The 25,196-nt window shown below is 39.8% G+C and overlaps 2 protein-coding genes and 1 long non-coding RNA gene across 3 annotated transcripts in view; 2 read left to right on the top strand and 1 right to left on the bottom strand.

Moving 5' to 3' along the window:
* Positions 1-1,412, top strand: part of kifbp (kinesin family binding protein) — an 11,279-nt gene extending 9,867 nt beyond the window's left edge. The window contains exon 13 of the mRNA XM_030045825.1: positions 476-1,412. Within this exon, the coding sequence (XP_029901685.1) occupies positions 476-614 (139 nt within the window). The 3' untranslated portion in view covers positions 615-1,412. The remainder of the gene's footprint in view (positions 1-475) is intronic.
* The window catches only part of LOC115355156 (uncharacterized), a 24,183-nt gene extending 8,834 nt beyond the window's left edge, over positions 1-15,349 (bottom strand). The window contains exon 1 of the long non-coding RNA XR_003927850.1: positions 15,282-15,349. This is a non-coding gene — a long non-coding RNA (uncharacterized LOC115355156). The remainder of the gene's footprint in view (positions 1-15,281) is intronic.
* srgn (serglycin) lies at positions 15,151-25,196 on the top strand. The gene is made up of 4 exons (XM_030045837.1): positions 15,151-15,348; positions 17,987-18,125; positions 21,846-22,045; positions 22,983-25,196. The coding sequence occupies exons 1-4, from the start codon at positions 15,282-15,284 to the stop codon at positions 23,012-23,014; spliced, it is 438 nt and encodes a 145-aa protein (XP_029901697.1). The 5' UTR covers positions 15,151-15,281; the 3' UTR covers positions 23,015-25,196.

The following is a 25,196-nucleotide window of genomic DNA, read 5'->3' as shown; positions in this document are numbered from 1 at the left end:
ACCTCTTAGTGACCTTGATCTTGACTTTTGACCTAGATAGTCAAATTTACTCAGCTCATCCCCCATTCATTTGCAGTCCCAATCCATATCCCACTATTAATTTTTAAGTTATATTGCTAAGAAATAAAAAACAGAAGTGAAAGCATCCCTTCCAGCCACCTTCCAGTCTGTAACACATGTTCGCTTGTTGTTAAAGTGGTATATGTTGTTGTTAAAGTGGTATATGTTGTTGTTGTTAAAGTGATATATGTTGTTGTTAAAGTGGTATATGCTGTTGTTAAAGTGGTATATGCTGTTGTTAAAGTGGTATATGTTGTTGTTAAAGTGGTATATGTTGTTGTTAAAGTGATATATGTTGTTGTTAAAGTGGTATATGCTGTTGTTAAAGTGGTATATGCTGTTGTTAAAGTGGTATATGTTGTTGTTAAAGTGGTATGTGTTGACTTGCCTTCTCTTTCTCCGCCTCTTTTTGTAGGTATGTAGTCGAGTATTGTGAGGCCCACCCTGAGGCCGTGGCTGCTGTGGAGACAGAGCTGGAGCTGAGCCAGGAGATGGTCGGACTACTCCCAATCAAAATCAACCGCCTGAAAGCCAGGATGGCCACAAACAACTGAAGGCTGCCCCTGTTGACCGACCAACTAACTTTTTGGTTGAATTAGCTGACTAATCCGTTAGGCAGTTAACTCAAATCAGCCATCCTTAAAACAACTTTCTGACTTCCTTCATTATTTTGTTAGCTGATGCTGTCCTGAAAACACAGTGAATTTGCTGCTAACTACAGGCTGTGTATCTTCTGTTGAGTAAAGAGTTGAAAGCACTGGGATCAAGTTCCCTAGTGATAGTTATTGATCAGGCTTGTGGCAGCGACATGATTGCCTTTGAAAACTATGAATTGCTCTTAAAAATACCTGTATTTGCATGATGCCAACTTCCTCCATTGCACCTTGTCTGTTAATTCTGTCTGTGAGGATTCAGAATGTCCTCATGTTGTATGTAGATATATAGCGATAACAGTAAACCAATATTGTGAATAAAATAATACACACTGAGGTTAATATGTTGTGAAGTGGGATCAGTTTCGCAGGTATTTTAAGATAGAATTAAGGCTTATTTTACTTCACTTTTTAATTTATTTTTGTTGTACTGTGCAGTCGGACTTAAATGGGTTATTGGGCTGTTTCTGGTTGGTCTCCATATTATGGGAGTACCAGTATGTTTTAGTCACTCTTATACTGTTTGGGTTCTGAACTGAAAAAAAGTTGAATTCAGACTATGAATTTCCTTAATGCAGAGAGCTCCACAGGGAGAAGTGTCTTAATCCATGTGTGTAAAACCATCTCATTTTGTTATGTCTTACAAACTGATTGTGTTTTTGTCACCTTATCTCATATAAAGATATATCTCAAATAACATTTTCATGTCAGATCTGTTCTTTACTATTCAAGTTTACTATTCTTCACAGTTAACGTCGTGTAGTCACTTCCTGTGAAACATCTGTCTGCATTGATATTCCAGCAGCGGCCATGGCAGATATACTCTATTCACGTTTCTTCAAACTACATAACACCTGGTTGGTAGCTGGTGTAGATACACTATATTGCCAAAAGTATTCGCTCATCTATCCAAATCATTGAATTCAGGTGTTCCAATCACTTCCATGGCCACAGGTGTATAAAATCAAGCACCTAGGCATGCAGACTACTTCTACAAACATTTGTGAAAGAATGGGTCGCTCTCAGGAGCTCAGTGAATTCCAGCATGTTGCTGTAATAGTAATGTAATAGGATGCCACCTGTGCAGTAAGTCCAGTTGTGAAACTTCCTCGCTACTAAATATTCCACAATCAACTGTTAGTGGTACTATAACAAAGTAGAAGCGATTGGGAACGACAGCAACTCAGCCACGGAGTGGTAGGCCACATAAAATCACAGAGCGGGGTCAGCGGATGCTGAGACGCATAGTGCGCAGAGGACGCCAACTTTCTGCAGAGTCAATAGCTTGAGACCTTTAAACTTCATGTGATCTTCAGATTAGCTCAAGAGCAGTGCGTAGAGAGCTTCATGGAATGGGTTTCCATGGCCGAGCAGCTGCAGCCAAGCCTTACATCACCAAGCACAATGCAAAGCATCGGATGCAATGGTGTAAAGCACGCCGCCACTGGACTCTAGAGCAGTGGACACGTGTTCTCTGCAGTGATGAGTCACGCTTCTCCGTCTGGCAATCTGATGGACGAGTCTGGGTTTGGTGGTTGCCAGGAGAACGGTACTTGTCTGACTGCATTGTGCCAAGTGTAAAGTTTGGTGGAGGGGGGATTATGGTGTGGGGTTGTTTTTCGGATGCTGGGCTCGGCCCCTTAGTTCCAGTGAAAGGAACTCTTAATGCTTCAGCATACAAAGACATTTTGGACAATTTCATGCTCCCAACTTTGTGGGAACAGTTTGGAGATGGCCCTTCCTCTTCCAACACGACTGCGCACCAGTGCACAAAGCAAGGTCCATAAAGACATGGATAAGCGAGTTTGGTGTGGAAGAACTTGACTGGCCTGCACAGAGTCCTGACCTCAACCCGAGAGAACACCTTTGGGATGAATTAGAGCGGAGACTGAGAGCCAGGCCTTCTTGTCCAACATCAGTGTTTGACCTCACAAATGCACTTCTGGAAGAATGGTCAAAAATTCCCATAAACACACTCCTAAACCTCCTAAGCCTTCCTAGAAGAGTTGAAGCTGTTATAGCTGCAAAGGACAGGCCCACATCATATTAAATCCTATGGTTTAAGAATGGGATGTCACTCATGTTCATATGTATGCAATATAGTGTATGAGTACATTATCCTGTCCAAAAAAAAAAAAAAAAAAAAAAAAAAAAATATATATATATATATATATATATATATATATATATATATATATATATATATATATATATATCTGTGAACATGGATAATAAATAGTGTGGGTGAAATCGATGCTTTCTATATTGTGGGATAGAGTTCTTGGATTGTTGATCTGAGTTGGATTCCTCTTTAAGGTGAAGGCATTACAACAGAGGTCATAAAAGTGTTGACCTGCTCATGTTCGTTGTCCAAACCAACCGTGAGTGTGCAACAGGATGTGGCTCTGTGTCAACTCAACAATGGTTCACACACTTGTGGTTTGAGGAGCTGTGCTATTGGGCGGCTGACTGATAAGATCCCCGTGACAGCGTGTTTGATGTAGTTGTGAGAGAATTGATCTCATGACTTCATGGTCACATGTTTGATCACAATCACAGCTGTCAAATGAGGGTTTTCAAAAAATAAATGCAACAAGTATGCCACACAATTTTGCATGCACACACAATGAGGTTTGCACCATAGGTTAATCTGTGTAAGGTGTAAGTCTCATGAAACCTTCTTGCCAGTAGTTTATTAGTTTTATCTACAACATCTTACTGCATCTTACCACACTGCATATCTTGCGTAACGTCACATTTCAAGTGAAATGTCTATGACATTTTGATTTGTGGTTAAAAATAAAGGGAAGTTAAGTAACAATCTGTTTAAGAGGTGGGAAAAGAAAATTCAAGGAATTATCCCTTCTTGTACAGCATTTGTAGGCCAACGTTTGTATTGCTTACTAGATTTTTGTATTCTGATTTAAAAAAAAAAAAAAAAAAAAATCAGTACATTTCACAGATCTAAACTCAAAATCATCAGAGTAACAAACATTGTCAGTGCCCTTCAACCAGCTAGTCACATAAAAACTGTTTTATCATGTAACAGCACAGGTATACTCTTTATTCAATTATGTATTTGTTTTAAATATCCTGTTTGGATGATATGTGACCTAAGAGTTGTTTTCTAATTCACATAGTATGGGGTGGATGTGAGTACGACAACTGAATGTTCCACAAGACAAAATTTCTCAAATAATGAGGTAAATCTAGGTCCAGTTTGAGGTGGGTTGTTGTCATGGTTGTTGTCATTGTTGTTGCTGTTGTTCTTCTTCCTTTTTCTCTCCTTCTCCTCCTCCTTCTTCTCCTTCTTCAATTAACCTTTCATTTAGTTTCGTGACAACAGCCACAAATACCCCCTGACATCGGGAAGCAAACATTTTCATTCTGAGTCACACTCCCAGGACCAGATGTGTGACTGTAAATCCACCCTGAAGTGCGATTTATATGCGATTCTCTGGATTGTGGCTGTGAGAGGGATCTCATGCTCAAATCCACAATCACTGTCCAAGATCAACTACATAACACACATACAAGTATTAACCACCAATTCTCGACCAGGATGTCAATACCCCTGAAGGCATCACACAACGACTTTGGTAATGTTAAGAAATACACTGTATGACATCTGTCAATTTTGTGTGACATACTAAATTATTAGTAATAACAAGTAACAAGTAATCTCAAGGGGATTTAAATATGTAAAATAGGCCAAAAAGGCAAATAAAAAAAAACATTATTTGATGTCAGAGTTCCCTATGCCACACATTTACACCCAAAACAAAGAGTTGAGTGTGTAACAAGGTTGAGAGCCACCAACATAAGTATGGTGGTATGGGTATTCATATCTATATAGCTATAAATTTAGTAAATCTCATCTCATGTATTATTTCTGCAAATGTTGCAGACACCAACAAAGTAAAATGCCTATTATGTGTAAAACATCATAATGGTTGAACTTTTAATATTTTATACTGTAATTTGTCATTGCCCTACAGAAGCTTTGCCACTACAGAAAGAGTTTTAGAGAAGTCAAAATGGTTGAATTACTCATGGGTTTTGTAAGTCTAAAACACACTTCCACAAAATTATTTGCTCAATGTTGTGAAATATAACTAAGAATCATCAGAGTCACTTTCCACACAACAGGCCGGAGCAGCTGGACAAAATTAAAATTAAACCCCTCGTATAGAGAGGTTTTTGAGTTTTCTAACTTTTGGGATCAGCTGTTTGTGTTAAAATTGTTAACACTAATAAGTAATTTTGAATAATATAGTAATATTCAATGAAAGCACAATGCAAGCGGTGCTAATTATAAATGTAAAATAGTGTGTTTTTAAGTGTTAAAATTTATGACCCCCCATGCCTCAAAGTGGTTTTGACTAACTTTCAGTCAGTCCGTCAGCCCGAGAGGCAGCAGCCTGATGAGAACTAGCAAGAAAACCTCCTCAAGTGAAAGCCAGTGAGTCATTTATCACACCACTTGTTCACCAAGCACAAGGCTGTAATATGAAAAGCGATATTTTTCCCTGCTTGGTCCAAAACCTGCCTCTTTCAGCTCATTGTTTAAGCTAATAGCTAATGATTGTTTACAGGCTCAAGCGAGTGCAGGACAGTGACGGAGAGAGAGGACAGACCACAGGAGGAGCAGATACTGAGCTTTTTATTCTTTCAAAAAGTCTGTCAGGATATTAATGTCAGAAATAATTCAGATTTTACTGATATTTTGAGTTTGTCTCTAGACAGATATCTATTTTTATTCATTTATTTATTGCATTTTAAGTTGCATTATTTTGTGGCATAGTTTCATTTCATTTTCTTATTTGATCTAAAAGGGACAGTGTACAGCTCAAACATATACTGTATGTCACTATTTGATGCCATATCTTGCTTTGTTTTTTGTTGACACTACAATAAATATGTTTTTTGAAGAACAGTTTGATGTAGTTGGATTATTCAAAGTATTTCCTCTAGTTTTAGAGCTTATTTTGAGTTTCTAGTTCTTGTAAAGCTACTTTGATGGACTGTAGTGGAAACAGAACAGTGAGCAAAGAAGAGAAAGAGGGTGGTACAGTCGTGCCAGACAGCAATTTTTTCATGTCCCCCCCAGGAATTACTCTGAAATTTTGCTGTTTATTGTCCCCCCCAGTAATGAAATGGGATCTTCGCCCCTGGTTTTCCTCATATTAGACATTTAAACAGCAAACATGTTTAACTGCAACATCCTGTCACCTCTCATCTCAAAAACTCCAACAGCAGATTCACCGGGAAAATTATATATTGATTCCAGTAAACTACACTACATTGTAAAGAAACCCAGTGAGACAACAGTGTGTGTTTTCAGCTCACTGGCCATTCCATTTCTCTGCTTTAAATGGCCTGCATCAAAGGGCTTAATAAATAAGCACAGAGGCCGCCCTCATCAGAGTCGGCAGGGGTCTAAGGTTCAGCACTAATGCCTGTCAGATCTGAGCTCTGGTCCTTGTAGGTGTCAGTGATCTGGTCTCATCTGATGTGACTGACCACAGCGCTCTCACTGGTCACCTTGAGACCCGAGTCAGTCTCTAGCTGCATTTGAAATACACTACTCACAAAAAGTTAGGGATATCTGGGTTTCGGGTGAAATTTATGGAAAATGTAAAAAGTTCACACTACAGTGATATTATATCATGAAAGTAGGGCATTTAAGTAGAAGCATACACTGGTGATTTCCTCATCTCAAACAATTTCTTGAAACAAAAGCCAACAACAGTGGTGGATATACCACAACAAAAAATGTCAGCGTCAATAACTTGTCATGTGCCCTTGAGCATCAATTACAGCTTGACGACGACATCTCATGCTGTTCACAAGTCGACTTATTGTCTGCTGAGGCATGGCATCCCACTCTTCTTGAAGGGCGGCCCTCAGGTCATTGAGGTTCTGGGGTACAGAGCTCCGAGCCTCTACACGGCGACTCAGCTGATCCCATAGGTTTTCTATGGGATTCAGGTCTGGAGAAAGTGCAGGCCACTCCATTTGAGGTACCCCAGTCTCCAGCAGCCGTTCCCTAATGATACGACCTCGATGAGCTGGAGCATTGTCGTCCATGAAGATGAAATTAGGCCTGTGTTGGTCATGCAGGGGCACAATGACTGGATTAATGATGTTATTCAGGTAGTATGGGCTTGTCACTGTACCATTCACAAAGTGTAGGGCAGTTCTGTACTGACTAGACACACCTGTCCACACAGTAACACCACCACCACCAAAGGCTCGTCTGGTGACAACAGTGGCTGATGCATAGCGCTCTCCTTGACGTCTCCAACATCATTGGCGGCCATCGTTTCTGTTCAACATGAATCAGCTTTCATCAGAGAACAGCACTGAGGCCCACTGGTCCCTCGTCCAGCGTAAATGCTCATGTGCATTCAAAAGTTTACAGAAGGTCACATTAAGTTCACCTGTAAAGATTATAATGCATTTTAGGTTCATCCTGAAATTTCACCCGAAAGCCAAATATCCCTAACTTTTTGTGAGTAGTGTAGTTTCGTTCACACATCCGTGAGAAGAGGTTCCTTTTTGTGGGGTGGGTGGAGGGGTTTATGCATCAGATAGACATGACGTGATGTTGCACAAGCCTTAGTCCTTGTACATGCTCTCACGACTGTAGGCAACAGCATCAGAGAGTATATTCATTTTCATATGTATGCTGACAAGGCACAATTTATGTTGAGCCCAGTGATGCAACTTTAACTTCTCTGTCTTCTTGCTCATCCTCAGTAAGTGGATGCGTGAAGCCAGAATGGTCTGCAGGTCCCGACTACAGTGCGATGTGTTCTGGTGAAAAAGCAGACGCTGGACCCTGAAGCGTAGAACTGTGTTTATTCTTGTTTTGTGTCCAAAGAGAGCAAAACACTGTCATTTGAATTCTGTCCTCCCAACAACACGCCTAACATGAGATAAAGCCAAAGCCAAAGTATGTATCTCATAAAATGGCCAACACCAGCACACACACAGGAAAAAAAACAAAACAAAACACCTGTTTAGCTACTTTACTTAATCTCTTAAACCTAAGGCTGCACCAAAGGTGAAATTCTGGGTTGATGTCAATTTTGTCAACAGCCAATACCAATATTTTTTGGTCCCAAGCACGAGAGAGACATACTTTTCAGTAAACTTGGAAATCTAACCCCCTTTATCCAAGCAACAAGATGGCAGGTCTTTTTAGAATCTGACTTAGGTTTTGCATCTCGCTTAAATAAAGTTATAAGGACAGCATTCTTTCATCTCATCTCAGATGTATAGTGAACATATGGCATTTTCTGACTTGGTATGACGCTGAAAAAGTTATCCATGCTTTATGTCACATGACCTGACTGCTGCAATGCCCTTGTCACTGGGCTCCATAGAAAAATCTATATATATATAAAAAAAAAAAAACTTAAATGTCTGACATCTCTACTTAAAGGGCCTGTACAAGCCCTCAGCTCCTCCAGCACTAGGTTGTCTGTCTGTCATAACCACATACTGGGTAAAGGGCTTTCTGCAGCTCTGCCCCTGAGCGGCCAAAAGAGAGAAATGAGCTCAGTAAGCGTAATTGACTGTCACCTCAAAAGTGTTTTTTTTTTTTATTGTAGCTTTTTACCTGTGTCAACTGTTTCATCATTTAATCTTTTATTACCTTTGCCTTTTAAGAGTAGTTTATTTTAATGTGTTTTTTCCTTGTTGCATTTCATGGTCATTATTGCTCTGAATTTTACACCTTTCTTTTAATTTGTATTTTTAACTACAGCAATTTGAGTTGGAATCAGTGTGTGTAAATATAAATACATAAAATTATTGTTTTGTCGTTATTAATATCATTATCATGTAGGTAACTTTATACAAAATGTGTTCATATTTTCCTTTACTAGCATTCTCGTCTACAATCTGGCTGTGAAACTGGCTGTGTGTGTGTGTGTGTGTGTGTGTGTGTGTGTGTGTGTGTGTGTCATTTACAGTCATTCCCCCCAGCATGGGTCCTTGCCCATAGACTTTGGTTTGCGTGGACTCTGATATATATCTATATGTCACATACAGATAGATACAACGCTCTCCTGTCACCCCTTCACAGGAAGTTGAGCCATTCACTCTTGACCCCTCATGACCCTGACAGTCATCGTTCACTCCCTGACCCTAACAACATTTAAGACCATCCTCACAAGAGGGAGGGGTACTAATGAGCCAATAGGTAGGTAGGTAGGTAGGTAGGTAGATACTTTATTCATCCCGCAGGAAATTCACATTTTCTTCAGCAGTATCCACAGATTACAAATTAAGTGAATAAAAAAAATAGAAATAAAGAATAAGATCTAAGTATAACAGAATAAGATCTGAGTACAACAGAATAACCTAAGTACAACCCAGTGTGCAAAAAGCAATGTGCAACAAACATTGCTTTTTGCACACTGGGTTGCCAATGACCTGAATAACACCCCAACACAGGTTACATGGCCGGGATGCCCCACCAGTCTGTCAAAACTGAGTGAAATGTCTTCAAGAATCTACAAACAGTGCAAATGCCCTCAATTCAACTCTACGTGGATATCCATGGCCTGGACGACTGATTCTGCACACAGATGGAGGGAAAACAAAACCATGCTGTGACAGACTGCAGGGATAAATGACAGGTTGTGAGCTGAGCATACAAAGCCAGCTGTGGTTGCCAGTGCACACCTCAACTTTGCCTAACACTACATTTATCCACCTCTCAAAGTCCCTACATATCAACAAAACATTTACATCATTACGTTATTGTCATCATCGTTATTGTTGCTCCTCACAAACGTCCTCTCTGGAGCCCAAATTGGGTTTTTGTGTTTTCCAAGGCAAAATTGCACTGTGCTCTAGTTTAGATGACACATCTGACCCACAGGACAGACCCACTGGGCTGCCTCACACAGTGTGCGGATGTATGTTTGTGTGTATGTGTGTGTGCATCTGAGTGTGTGTGTTTCAGAGGATGTTTACTGCCATATACTCCGGTTACTCAAACAATAGACTTGAATTCCACATAATGTGATGGGGTGGAGATGGAAACGGCAGACGATAAAAAGCTGACTTTGTTATGTGTGCAGCAGCAGACTGCAGCAGAGAAACAGTTACAAAAATATATCTGATACTGTGGGCTACTGCATGAACCATGTGGGTTTTAATCATTGCGTAATGACAGAACATACTGTAAAGAACTTGCTTCCCAGGGAGAGAAACTACATTTACATTTTGGTCTTCACATGAAAATGTTCATCAAGTGCGCTGGACGTCTAATAGGAGAGGAAGCAGGAGGGTGGCTGGTTCACATCTCAGGATTGGTGTGGAAAGTAAATGAATGACTCGCTCACTCTCTTTCTTCTGACACCCACAATATTTCCAGGGGCGTTTCGACTGTAGAGTGCATAAGTTGTCGGTCTTGTGTATTGTGATTGCACAAATGTCAACTGTCCCAAGATGAAAAGGTTAAAAAAATTCCTCTGAGATTCCACCATCAGTTTTAACACTTTTTTTTTTGCATGCAACTGGTGTTTGTTGTAAGAGATGTGCCCTTATTTTCCCTTAGAACAACAGCCTACAGCATATATAGAGTGAGAAAGAAAGACATGAATGCTTGTAAATTGTGTTGACGTGAAACACCCACAGATTGCATGTCCCAGCTGAACTGTAATCTCAAAACTTTTTTTGGGTCTTCCTCTTTGTTTTTGTTTGTTGTTTTTATCTACACTAGATAATCCATTGGTTTCACACATTTCTCAACACTTCACTTTGTCAAAACATTTTGTACAATCTTCTGAATCATCTTAAAGTCTGCAACAACACTTAAATTCATTCAAGTCACCAAATGTGCTAAACCACTAGCCTCTAAATTCAATCTCTCCACCAAATTTGTCAGTCACATTGCCACGACTGAAAAAATGTACGAATGATATTTTGTCAATCAGTCAAAATTTTTCTTTATCTAGTTTTTTTAAATAGTATATTTCAATATAATATCTGTGATTCAGAAAATTTCTCTCCACTTCAGTTTGTATGTTTGGTTTTGAATTGAACAGTTTTAAGAAGAAATGGGCTGTAGATACACTTTTGCTGGTAGTTGAGTTTAAGTCAGAAATGATTTCCAAAATTTTGAAAACTGTTTTGTGTCAGAGAAATGGAAAAAAAAAAATCCACATAGAGCACTGTTGGATTAACTGCAGGGTTTTGAAAATATGAACTAAATGTTGAGAAATAATTGCAATAAACTAAAATCTATCTTAAAAATGAGTACAGCCAGGTCAGAAAGTATCCCACCCTGCTGTCTGTCTGGTTCAGGATGCTCAGGCTCAAAAGACAATCTGCTGTCCAAACATGAGAGGAAATCCACAAATGTGAGACTGACTCATTTATTTCTCAAACTGGTTGACGTGCCTCTGAGTCTGTGAACAAACAAAAAGACTTACTTAAGACTGTGAAACTGTAAAAAAAAAAAAAAAACAGAAAGAAAGAAAGAAAAAGAAAGAAAAAGAAAAAAGAGGAAAAGAAAAAGTATTATGAAATATTATGTAAAATAAAATCAATTGATTTTGCTTTTTGGTTTTGTAAATGTATTCTGGATTTTAATTTCTGAGAACTGCAGTATAAAATGAAATGGAAATGACACAATCATATGTTGCAGACAAAGGAACATAATCTGCTGACAATGAATTTTTATATCAAAATGACTACTCAACTGAGCATATATGTGTGTGTGTGTGTGTGTGTGTGTGTGTGTGTGTGTGTGCGTGTGTGTGTGTGTGTGTGTGTGTGTGGTAAGCTCCTATCCATTGTGGCTCTTGGAAAGATGATAGGAATGAGTTGTTGGCTGGAGACACACTAGTGTGTGTGTGTGTGTGTGTGTGTGTGTAAGTGGCAAACTGCATAATGAAATAGTACAGGTTGCCTGAAGATGTGTGTGGCTGGGTGGATGTGTAGATGTGAGAGTTTGTGTCACTTGGTAATGTGTTTGTGTGCATGTGTGTGTGTGTTTGTGTGCATGTGTGCGTGTGTGTGTGTGTGTGTGTGTGTGTGTGTGTGTACGTGTGCATGCATGTGAGTGTGTGTGTGTGTGTGTGTGTGTGTGTGTGTGTGTGTGGAGACAAAATTGGGTAGACCAGTGTGTCATTTCCTGAGGGAAGATGATAGCAACTGCTGTTACCACTTCCTGCTGCATCTCACTGATGTGTCAGCTGAAACAAACTCGTATTGTCTCTTATTGCCTCTGCGCCTCTTCTTCTTCTTCTTCTTCTTCTTCTTCTTCTTCTTCTTTGCTGTCTCCCTTTCTCCTTGTCTCTCACACAGAGACAGTGAGAGAGAGAGAGAGAGAGAGAGAGAGAGAGAGAGAGAGAGAGAGAGAGAGAGAGAGAGAGAGAGAGAGAGTGTTAAGGAATGCAGTATTCAGTCCACAGAGCCACCTCTGTCTCTGTCTTACAAGAACTCAACAAATATTTGACAAAGACTTGCCAGTAATGGGCGCAAACCCACCCACACACACACACACACACCAGGTTACCAGGTCAGACTGTAGTATGCTGAAGAAGCAAAAAATCCAAACACAAGTTGTAGAGTACACTCTTGAATTATCATTTGCGTCTCTCTCTCTCTCTCTCTCTCTCTCTCTCTCTCTCTCTCTCTCTCTCTGTGTGTGTGTGTGTGTGTCTGACTTTCTGGATAAAGTGAGAGGTGAGAAGAAAGAGAGCTCATCTCTGAGCAGTATGAGTGAATTGCTTCAAGTGTTTCAGAAGTATAAATGGTGTTTAGACTTGTGGCTCCGCTCCATCACCTGACTGTGTACAGACCAGAAGGCAGAGCTAACTGAATCTTGAAACGGTTTGAAAGCAACGAAGCAATGTTAGTCCAGAGTCAGTGAGACTGAGGCCAAGTCCACACTAATCTGGAGAAACCTCAAAACGAATCCATTTTACCCTTCCCTTCACACCAAAACAGTGTTTTTGTCCACAAAAAATGGAGCTCTTTGAAAACACTTTACCGAGTGGATAAATGAGTGGAAAGAGCCAGTTTGTGTTGCCTGTGAAAACAGAGAAGACAGAGGGTTTCCTGACTTATGACATGTAATGGATGATTGGCACATGATCCTGGCTGGAACCAAAATAATCAACATGGCAGCCAAAGCGATGCAAGTCTTGTCCTGCTCGTGGGTGTTAAAGAAATTCAAGTGTTTTGAGTGTTTTGTTTGTTTGTTTGTTTGTGTGTGTGTGTGTGTGTGTGTGTGTGTGTGTGTGTGTGTGTGTGTGTGTGTGTGTGTATGGTCAGCTTTTTGAAAACTTAGTATGAAGTTGGAGTGAGGCTCACCACGAGGCAGCCAGCTGATTTACGGAAACAGACAGATCATCACAGTTGGCACCTCCCAACACTAATGTTTGGTTGAATCAGACCCACAACAACTCCACATTGCCCAAGAGTTAATTCCAGCATCCCACAACACACCTCCCTCATATGCCTGCTCTTGTGACTGATCATAATTAAAGGAACAATTCACCCAAAACACGAGAGGTACTTTCCATTTTACCATTACAGTACATGTGTTTCCAGTTTCCAGTCTGTTGAGAGCTTCCATGTCTCTTGCCACCCCAGAAAAATGGGACTAGATGGGTATTCATTTATGGATTTTAAATCGTCAGTAACTCATGTGTGGAAACAGTAAATATCAACAGGTCTTTTCATAAACAATGACACAGATAGTAGCCCAGCCCTCGGAGGTGGGGAGTTTAAGTGGGAACTCTTTCCTTCTGGAGAAACACTGGCAAACAGCAACTCCCTTGAATTTACACTTACTAGGTGAACCTTTGATAAACTCCCAAACAATGCTGTACTTACTCACCATCAAGTGTTAGTGGACTCCTCAGGCGCCCACACTACTGTTTCATTATTTATTCATTTATTTATTTTTGAACACTGGACCCCTCTGGCAAACATTATCATCAGACAAGCATGCACAGAATCAGGACAAATCCTCTCAAATCTACTGAAGTAGAGACTATTACCTGCTCGCACTATCAAAACACTCACCAGTCATGTTTAACCAAAAAAAAAAAAAAAAAAAAAAAAAAAATCAAAAGAGCATCTCAAACAGCTAACCACATGAACAAATATGAACTAATGATGCTGAGAATTTTTGTCTACATTAATAACAGAACCCATAAGCCTATTCATTATGAAATGTATTTGGATACTTTGAATGTTATTAATGTGGTGTCAAATGTTGTAATGTGGGATATAAAATGCTTAATTGTGTTTTAGCTTATGTTTCAACTAGTATATAATGTTTCAGATCCTAGGAAGAGGAGCTCACACTGTGGGGTATAGCGAATCTTGTAAAATCGACAAATAAACAGAGGGTACAGTATTTTATCAATTTTGTAGGGTTTGATATCATGAAATGAGCCTTTAATTAACTGTTAGTATTTATGGTTGTTGTTATTGTTATTATTATTGGTGGGAGCAGTCATAATGTGGTCATGGTTTCCTAAACTGTGGGATTGCTTAACAACAGTAGGCCACAATCTGACTGAGAATATTATTTATTGTGAATAATTATGATTGATTGACCAGCTAAACTAAGCCAAGCCTGTACTTTGGTGCTCACTTTGAGGTGGTGTATGTCTTCTTTGACAGAAGAAAGAAACTTTATGGATTTCCCATCATTCCCTTGTTCCCAGCTTTGTTGCCAGGTGTCTGTTGAGCATTTGTGGCAAACAACTGATGAGCCAACCCAGCTGCTATCATAGCACCTAACAAATTACACCATGCCTCCATCCCTGACAGGCCCAGTAGCTCCAATTCATCCTGAATGGCTTCTGAATCATAAGCAATGGAGTTAATGTGATGATACATTTTATTAGCCTGGGGCACTTGGGCATACCAGCCCTCCATACTTGAACTGTCTCAACTTGAATGTTTACCAGCTGAGCCATAACAACACCCCCTGAGCACACACACACACGCGCGCGCGCGCACACAGAGTAATACAAGCACAGCAACTGATCTCACATCATAATGTCTTATCTTGATCACTTGGCCACATTCTTCCGTATTTTCACGTCAGTAATGCACACTGAGCTTATCTGATTTTCAGTCAACTGAGCTGAGAGAAGCACTAAATGACTTACATCTATTTTCTTGACACAAAATGACTGTTGCAGAAACAGACGATATAGCCCCAATCAAATTAAAACACATCCCCAAGGTCTCTCTATCTTCGTTTCTGGCCGCATCGTTAGAAATAAAACAGCTTGGCATTGTGTTGATTTATTCCTCTGACCCCTCTAGGTTGCGGTCACAAACTACGACCCGATCAGTTGAGGCTGCGTAAAAGTTTCCACTAAGGATGTTCAGCAACTTTCTACCCAAGAAGCTGTTCAGGAAACCATGACGCACCAGAGGGCTGAGCTCTTATAGGGGAATTCAGCGTCCCACTGAAGCAGTTTACAAAGATTATTCTCACTGCGCGTCAGGAACTTCTACACACATTTCACTCGATTTTGTGGTTGTTAATTTATCTTATTCTTGCCAAGAGACATGATGCTGAAAATGAAACTCATTCTGTCCCTCTCTGTCTTCTGCCTCGCCTTAAATAACGGAATGGGTAAGTCATTAAAAGGCTACACGTAGCCTTATTAAGTGCTATAAAATCTACTTTGTGGTTGCTGTTACCTAAACTGTAGGATGTGGATGTAGATTATTAACCTTGACAGGCTGGGGAAGTGCTGGGAGATGGAGATGACAGCTTACTTTAAGTGCGTCCGGTAACATAGTCATAATAATAACACGGGTCAGCGTGTGTCCCAAGGTGGAGTCCGGGGGCCACCAGGGGTCCTTTATCGGACAGCAAAGGGAAGATCCGTCTAAATTCACTGTTACTTCACTACTAAAGTCAGTCAAATCAAGGTTTCTCTGTCACTGCTTTTACCTCACCACATACAATAGAGAAAAGAATATAACTGGGTATCATAGAAACAACGGAAATCTTCTGTTCCTTGTGAGAATGTCTCCTCAAGCTGTGGTGCGACTCAAATCTACGTTGGGGTCCATGACAGGAAAAGGTTTGGGGACCTCTGTCTGGGCCACCTGGTTTTAAGAGTTATCTTAATTTACGACCTGAGTGTCGACTTGACGTCTTTGAACATTTTGTACGATGTGGGACTTGTTTTACTCAAAGTAGACGGGACCTTATGTAGCTACCTATCATTGTTTCACACTTTCATTTCCCCTGTGGAAAAAAAAGAAGATTCCAGTAAAAGCCCATTAATAGGGACCTACGCCCAACTGAATAGCCTGTGGTGCTGCAACCTGCAGTGTTACAGTAACACGGGGGCTTCCGATGTTTTAAAACTGCTCCTAATGATGTAGTAAGATCAGAGAGATGTCAATAAACTATATAAAGAAGGCTATTGTCTGTATGTATGTATGTACCTTTCTTTCTGTCTTTCTTTCTTCCTTTCGTCCTTGTGCACTGTGATTCTCTCAGTTTCTCCTCTTGTAAATACCTCAGGCCCAGTTAAAGACCATCAGCTAATGACGGAATCACCTAAATTATTAGGCTACGACTGATTAGAATAAGGATTTGTAGCGCTAAAACAGTTTTGTGGTTAGTAAGATGGTGAAAAGATGGGCTAATTAAAAAAATAATAATTATGAAGGACACCTGATTTGGATTTAGACAGGATTTAGTTATGAAATGCAATGCGCACGTATGCGTGTCAAAGCAAAATTTCACAGAGGTTGGCACCTATCAGCTGTACTGCAGTTAACAATCTCACGTTTTAGCGATCATCTGATGCCACCATGAACACAGATACATTCTACTGGTTTAGTTGAAAGTCAGTAGCTACTAGCCTACTATAAGGAAATTGACCACATAAGCAAAAGGGATTCAAACCAACAACCATCACTGACTGGCTACATACCATCCAGGCAAACCCTCACCTCACAAACACCTAACACAGAGTCTGTAATTCTTATACTGCAATGGTGAAATGATACTAATATTTATTTGATGGTGGCAGGTCTAAACTGTGCAAATTACAAATTAATCAGAACATGAACCCAGTAGAGTATCGATGGCTGTCTTCTGCAGTGTGGATGTTCTGCAGAAATGTGTAAACACCAACATTCAGGACTTTAACAAATTAAATGATGGGAAAACTGTCAAATGGTAAAACTGGTTTCATACAGCATTGATAAATCTATATCAAACTGTCCAAGGTCAGAGAATTAATGGATGTGAACTTCACCCTCCCAGATCAGATAATAACATATAGCCTATTTTAGATGAATTCTTCCTTTAGTGGCCTGTTGGAGCAGATAATGCAATGATGGTATCAGTAGGCCAGTGCTTATTGTAGGATGAACGTTTGATTGCTAGTCAGTTGTGTGGGGAAATGTCCGGTAACGCAATACTGGAAAGTTCTTGAACCATTTGTTTTTTCCAACGATAGAGTAATGATTCAAAATAGTAGTTAAGCATGTGTTTTGCTGTAAAGTAATAAGCTACAGACACCTTTTTGTTAAATAAGCTCTTGGGTCAATTGTTGTGACAACAAGCTGTGATGCTGTTAGTTCTCATACTTTCAAGAACACAGCAGAACAGAGTGAACAGCTTTGTGGCTTTTTTCCACCTTAAGAATAATGCGGTAATCTGAAACACTCAAATCATGGAACTAGAAAAACATTGTTTTTCATCATCTCAACTGAAGTGGGAGGAAAATATTTTCAGAGCAGGTGACAACCAGTGAGTCATTCTATCAGTCCGTAAGTCAGTCTGTTAAATATGTATTTGAGAATACATTTGTGTGAGACTTTTACCTTTAAAAGTTCTAAAACTGATTTTGTTACTCATTTTCTTCTGTCATGCCTAAAGTAACAGAATTGGTAAGTCATTAGTCATATTATTATTTAAAATCTACTTTGTGGTTGTTGCTACCACAAGACAGAATGTGGATTGTTAATCTTGGCAGCCTGAAGAAATCTTCCTACGACACGTAGGAACTGACAGGTCACTTCAACATTTGAGACGTTTAGCCTTAAAAGCTCTTACCTAGATGGGTTAACAGATGTTGCTCAATAACATTCAGCTCCAGTTGACTGGTTGCATAAAATGTTGCATGAAATAAGTTGCATTAAAATGTCATGTGAAAGAACCCACAAATTGATCATTAAAGGACATTGCACCCAAACTCTGACTAATCTATTTCTCCAACTCTCTCTTCTCCTTCTGCTACCAGGATTGCCTACGGGCAGGTATATGTATGTGAGGTGTAACCCCAATGGAGACCAGTCTAACTGTATCACTCACCGGGGTCCACAGATGGAGCTGAATCCGGACTTGCCATCTAGACTGCCTGCCTCAGCTGCAGAATATATGTATGTATGCACCTTTGTGTGTGTATGTATGTATGTGTGTTTGTATGTGTGTGTGTGTGTGACAGAGAGGGAGAGGGAGAGAGAGAGAGAGAGAGAGTGAGAGAGAGAGCTTGGCATGCCGATGGTATATTTGCTTTGATACTTTCTGTTAGAGCCAAGGTAAGTTGACTCTGGGAAGTGCCTCAGTAGCAGCGAGTTCAGCTCATTGTCAAAATGAGTCTGGAAAAACAACCATTTCAGTGAGCATGCTGTATATTGTAGTGTGTGTGTGTGTGTGTGTGTGTGTGTGTGTAAGTGTGAGGGAGGTGGCCAAGAAAAGCAAAAATAGGGACAAAGAAGATAGACTCGGAGAGTGACTGAGAGAGAGGGCAGGAAAGCCAGCCAAAGATTGAGAGAGCCAGAACGCAGGAGCGATAAGACCCTGAAGAGTGTCTGGCATGTTTTATGTTGTCAGAGAATACAGAAATAGTAGACTTTAAGAATGTAAGAAAACAGATGCTGATCTCTGTTTGTAAAATTAAAGTGAACAACATGGATTTAGATCTTTCCTTAATATGTCTTAGGTGTTATCTTATGTTATCTGATGGTAGAGACATGAATCTAACTTTTTTAAGGTTTTGACATCCAGTCATTTAAGATCCACAGCATGCACTTGCATTGATGTAGATTCAAATATTCTACTTTGTCTCTCTGTCTCATATTTCCTTCTACAGCGTCTACTTTACAATAAAGCAGACAATTACAATGCTCTAAATCTTCACTCTGGATCATGCCCACAAAAATGTCTGTTTAAACTCCAAGTCATGTGCAGCGGCATACTTCTGAAATTGAAATTTGTATCTTTTTGTGATGGACAGTCATCCTGTCCAGGATATTTCCCTGACTTCTCTCCAGTTTGTGCAAGAATGAGCTTGCAGCATCAGAATAGGAAGAACAGAGTGAAGAAATGAATTTAATTTCTACCCCTTAAAACCAAAAAGTTTCGATTTTGCTTGAATCCCAGAGAGAGGGTCATTGAGCATTTGTTTATCTACAGCATTTATTAAGAAAACTGGAAGAGGTGGGCTTCATTCAAAGTTCAGATCTTCAAGGTACATATATATATCAAACCCACTGTGAACGAATGATACACCACTGGAAAGTTACAGTTTCTGTTTACATTTTAAATTGTTTAGGCCAAAAGGGAGATCAGTCCAACCATAGTACTTAGAATCTAGTTCAACACAGCTTTCTCGAAGCTGAATAGTTCCAGACGTTTCCAACTAGTTGAACTTTCCTTGGTTGAACATCAAAACTGTGACACTTGTGGTATTAACCAACTTGAGCTGAAGCCACAGCAGAACTGTCATGTGTTAATTTAGCTGCATATGTACAGCCAGTGGCGTCTCTCTCTCTGTCTCTCTGCTCCCCGTGCGTTTAGCGCTTACGAGGTGTTTATTAATGTTTTTATGTGTGACTGTTGAGGAAGGGTGTTCTGCTATCACACTGTCTAAGCCCTCAGTTCTCAGTTTCCTCTTTCAAGAGTGTGTGTCAACACACGTTGCTTCTATCAGATGAAGCCCTTATGTTTCCAAAAAGGTTCACACTGAGGTTTTAGCATGTTACTACAAAATTATCTCTTATCATTTTATCAGAAAACTTTGAGTGAGGGTTATCGACTTCTGCACAACATTGCTTTCCTTTTTGGAGAAAATGGACTTAGTTATTTTTTTTTATAATCATTTAGTTTGATTTATTGCCATGTTCATTTAAATTTCTAAGCATATCTTCCTTTATAGACAATATACAATAAAATGTAATAGAAAAGACGGATAGAGATATTTTTGTGTGGGAAAGTGAGAGGGGACATGGTTTGGTAACTTTTTTTTTAAGAAGGTGTAAGATGTGATATAAGTCAATGGCAGGATGCAAAACCAAAATATTACCAAGTTAATGTGTGCACCCTAGCCTAGCTAACCTCTGCTATCATGTTATTTCACTCTGGTTTACTAATTAAAATGGGTTAAATGTGCAAGAGTGTAGACAAAGTAAAACAGGAAGAGAAGGACTAGGAAATAGGGAATAATGGAGGGTAGCAAGAGGAAAAAGGATGGAGGGCGATAGAGAGTGAATGCAAGAGACAGAGTGATTGAGAGTGGATACACTGAATTTTTTAAAGAGTTTTTTTCATCGTTAGATAAAAACATGAGCGGCCTGAGCAGCAACCCCTACAATTGCTTTGAGCAGGAAGCCAGAAGGAAGTGTTTATCGGAAGTGGGTGGTGACAGCTCATGCGCCCATTGCTTCTGGTCTGTTGTTCTGTGTCTGCATGTAACTGCACTACACTGCTCCGACTCTCAGGCGCGAGAGGTAACAGGCACACAGGAATCTAATGAAACTGCCAACTGCAATCTGTTGCACTGACTAAAGAGTTTCACGTAAGTCTTGCGAGAAAATCTTTGGTTCACAAAGCGAAAGGGGAGACAACTCGGTGAAATCAGGTCGTGTTTATTTGTATGGGCCTTAATTACTGATTCAGTCTCACAGGGATTCACAGAGCCCACAGTATGAAACAAAAAAAATGGAAAACAATACTCCCAAACCTTAGACCTTCTATCAAGGACAAGGAAATAGTCTCCACCCGTTTTTACGATGGACCATTTCCAGAGGAGCTGTTAAAACCGGAGATGTATCAGATGCGGCTGAGCAGGAGATCCCAAATGCACGAGACTATGGACGAGCATGATTGTAGTGAAAAAATATTCATATTGTTTTACCAAAGAGCATGATACACCAGACCACCAGGGATGCAGGAAACCAGGAGACACAACCAAACACACACACACAATGCTCCAACAAGGGGTACTGACAAGACTGCAGGTATATGTGCACAGGGGAATAATCAGGAAGACCACACACATCTGGTCAGGAGCAGAGACAGAAATGGGAGAGGAAACAGTGGGGAAATTGTATAGGACAAAGAGCAGAAGGGGGTGGAGACCAAAGGGACTAAAGCAGAGGCCGTTCAGAAATGCGACAGCTCACTTCGAGTCATTTCTCGTATCTGTGTCACAAGGGGGTCACCACTGCCCCTTTAGGAGATGAGCAACCATCCAGAGTCTATTCACTCCAAAGGAAGATGTGAACATGAGCACAGATGAGGACCAATTCTTTCTGACACTAAAAGGGCATTTTCAGACATAAATCAGGTGAAAATGAGCTTTGTTCGAGACCTGTCTCTCAGCAACACACTCTTGTGAGATCTGGCAACCCAGATATCATTTCTCTCTGTTGGTGCTGAACTGCCTTTGGTTTCACTGCATTGCTTTCCAACAGGAAAATCAGAAATTAAAGGGACGTATGCGTGAAACCACGACTTAATAGTTAAAACTGAAACAAAAATGGTGTTTCCTTGCTTAATAACACTATTATTCTTTTTACTTCTCTTGGAGGGGGGGAAAGAGAATATTATTACTGATATGAACCTGTACTGGGTTGCTACCAGATATTAAGCTACCAGATAAAAACGAGCAGCAAAATAAAATGCAGACATTAAAAATACCAGAAACACAAGGAGACACAAAAAATAACCCATAAGTCCAACAAAATCCAAAACAGGACTATAACAAGACCTTGGACAAGGACTCTAACCCAACTTTAATGTGTCTTTAAAGGTGTCATTTGTTTAAATTATGTGCCTCTATCTTGCCTCATATGCTCAGTACTCATTTCTGTTTCCAGAGACGGACAGCCTTTGGAGGGAGAGGAGGAGGTGCCATATGGAGAGGAAGACAAAGGGGAGTCACCCCCCATCTACATGTCTGAGTATGGCTCTGGTTATGAAGGTTCTGCAGGCGAATCTCTTGAATCATTTTTCGCAGACCGGCCCAAGATTGTCGAACCTGATGTGGGCTCTGGAGAGTCCTTGACAGAGCAAATTGGTAAACTATTTTTTTTTTCCATTTACGGTACATGAATGGGATAAAAACATTTGAAAATTGTCTTTGTTTATGCTTAACTTCTTCAACTCTGGTGCTCCCAGTCAAGTTTTATTGAAACCCATAGAGCTTTATTTTAAAGGCCATTGGAGGTTTTCAAAGATTCTAAACATGTCTTGCTGAATTACAGGGAAATGTGTATAAAATGATGCATAAGACATCTAGATATTCTCTGTTTGGTGTAATGGTGCAGCCATAAAACAACGGCATCTTGGGTGTGAACATCTCACTCAGTGTAAGTGTTATGTAGCTTCAATGAATCGTTGCAGCCACCATATACAGAATAAATATGTGACATTATTGTACAATGTGGAAAACATGATTTTTCTTTCTAACTTTGAATCGAGTTGAAGGGGAATTTTTTTTTACTTTATTTAGCCAAGAGGGTCCCGTTGAGATACAAGATCTGTTCCTCCAGGAAGTCTTAGTCAAGACGGCAGCGCAGTTAGTTTCACATAAAAAAAACAATTTCACATGACAGAACACAGACAATACATAAAAGCAACACAAGGGAAACAGTGAGGGACGGGGGGCATGCAGGCTGTACCAGCGACATAAAAACACAATTTAAGGGAAAATGAGTTCAAGAGGTTAAGGCATCATCTTCGTGCTACTGAGTCTCACTCAGAAGGATTCACTCCTCGCAAACATGCCTTTCCATTGTTAGTCTCTCATAACACACAGTCCCATTGGTCCCATAAATGTGTTCACAGTCACAGTGTCTGCTATAATGATGCTACTCGGCTCCTCAGTGCAGTATGAGCGTGTTTGATCTCGTTTCCTGCTCATAGCAGTGATACGTCTCACTCCACCTACCTGTCTGCTTCCACTTGGTTGTTTACTCCTTGCAGTGTGATCACTCTTTATTTTCTGCTTGTAGGTGAACCGGAGATTATGGCTGACTTGGCTTAAGTTGGTGCAGCAAGACCAGCAGAGCAGGAGCTGAGAGAGGACTGTTTGATTTTCTGCAGTTGTAGACTGTCTCTTTCTCTCTCTCTCTCTCTCTCTCTCTCTCTCTCTCTCTCTCTCTCTCTCTCTCTCTCTCTCTCTCTCTCTCTCTCACACACACACACACACACACACACACACACACACACACACACACACACAAGGCTGGTGTCTATTGTTTTCATCCAGTCAGTTTAAAGACTAACATAAAAAAATTATATCACCACCTGCTGGTGGATTTCCTTGGCCAGTCAGAAGCTGAAGCAGGACAAATTTTATGTTTTTAAATTCCACTGCTGTAGATAAGAGACTGTTCTCTCTAAAAATGTACCAAAATAAAAGAAACCTGCCAAAATCAAGAAAGGTCTGAATAAATGGGACATACACACTTACTCTAAGTCGTTATCAACTTTTTTTTTTTTTTTTTTTTAACTGTGCCCTGTATTTCCATTTTAATGTTGAGAACACATTGTTGTATACATTGGAATATGCCTCTATAAATGTGACTTTTGGAAGATGCTCAAAGTGTAAGACCAGTGAAATAAGGTGATGCCTTTGTCCACATATAGCTCATTGTATGCCAATGTGGTTCCCAACCATTTTTCTGAAATCTCCCTTTAAATCACCCCTGATACAGCTAAGTCTTTATACATCTCTCATGCTAACTGAGAGTGCTCATGGACATCCTCCATTCCCTATAGGTGGGTGAAGCCATGAGCTATGTGTGCCTTTAAGACACACAAAAGTGATGAATAATTATATCATAAGAATTTGATCCCTCATTTTTTTTTTTAAATCTCCTGCCCACTCAGGATGGCCATTACCTCATGTTGAGAACCAATGATCTGTAGGTCTGAACAGGAGAACTTTGTTAATCCACACTCTTTATGAAACAGACACTTACCTGGAAGTTATTCAAAACACAATCATAATTATGCATCCAAAAATGAATTGTCTCATATGCAGTTCAGATTTTACATCAACAGAGAAACAGCACACAGTAGTATTAGTATAGTAATAGTATTTTCAGTATGTTTTATATACTATGTCTGTTCAATCATTTGGGCAGATTCTCAGATTTGGATAAACAAAGTTCTTCCATGTTGTGCTGTGGTTTTTGCCTGACAGATGCCCAGAAGTAGACTCAGAGATATGGTTTCACCTCCACATCTTCACAACCTTACTCGGAGGCTGTAAAAATAGCAGTGTGACAAGCCAAATACATACAAACTTAACCCCGGGTGTGCATTCTAATGCCCTTGACAATTTGGGGTCGATCATTTAAGAGTTACACACTGGTTGAGAGTGAATTAAAATTAGTGCTAAAGCAAAAAACGTAATTTCTGAGTCTCATAATTGTCAGTATACAGTGAACAAATGCCTTAATACAGCTTAAATGCAATATATTATCTCAGTGCATTAAAGTTATTTCAGCAATGCTAAGAATAAGAAAATTGTAAAGGATTTGCTGCTTTACATTTTAAAACTGTCTCTGACAGCTGTCACCCTTTTCTGGGTCTCTTACTGTGGCTCTCTTACTGTGGCTTTACTGCCGGAGAAGGAGAAAAAGGCTGGGTTAGACTGCTAAGGACTGTGTGCAATTCACTCACAGTTCAGTCAACAGAGGAAATGGATTTTATGCAAAATAAATTCTGATATTGACAATCTTTTGCAATTAGAAAGCTATTTTTATAAACTATATTAAAAATAGAAGTATTGAATGAATGCTCTGGTATTAGCAAAGTAACTGAATAAGCTGATCTGAAATTGTTCACAGCCTTTCATTTTATATTTGCTGAGAATGTGATTGGTTAGCTTCGAGAGGCTTTTATATTTTGATTCATTGCTTTACAACTATGACAAAATGTTAGTGCATAATAATGAAAATGGCAATGTATAATCTATTTTTTTTCCAAAATAAAGGGAATGTATAAATACTTGTTGTAATGCATGAATTGTACAAGGTCATTTCATTTTCACTCATCCAGCTGGATGCAGCTTTATATACAGTATGTGTATATCGGTCTAAGTAGGTTGTTTCTCTGTGACAGATTGTGAGTGAGACAAATTATCAGTCTGCGTCTGTTTCTTGACTGCGTTGAGAGAAGAATGCAGTGGATAATGCAATAAAAACATGCTGATATTC

The sequence above is a fragment of the Myripristis murdjan genome, chromosome 3 (assembly GCF_902150065.1).
Source record: "Myripristis murdjan chromosome 3, fMyrMur1.1, whole genome shotgun sequence".
NCBI classification, from domain to species: domain Eukaryota; kingdom Metazoa; phylum Chordata; class Actinopteri; order Holocentriformes; family Holocentridae; genus Myripristis; species Myripristis murdjan.
The sequence above is the reverse complement of the archived record's forward strand: the minus strand, read 5'-3'. Positions and strand labels throughout refer to the sequence as shown.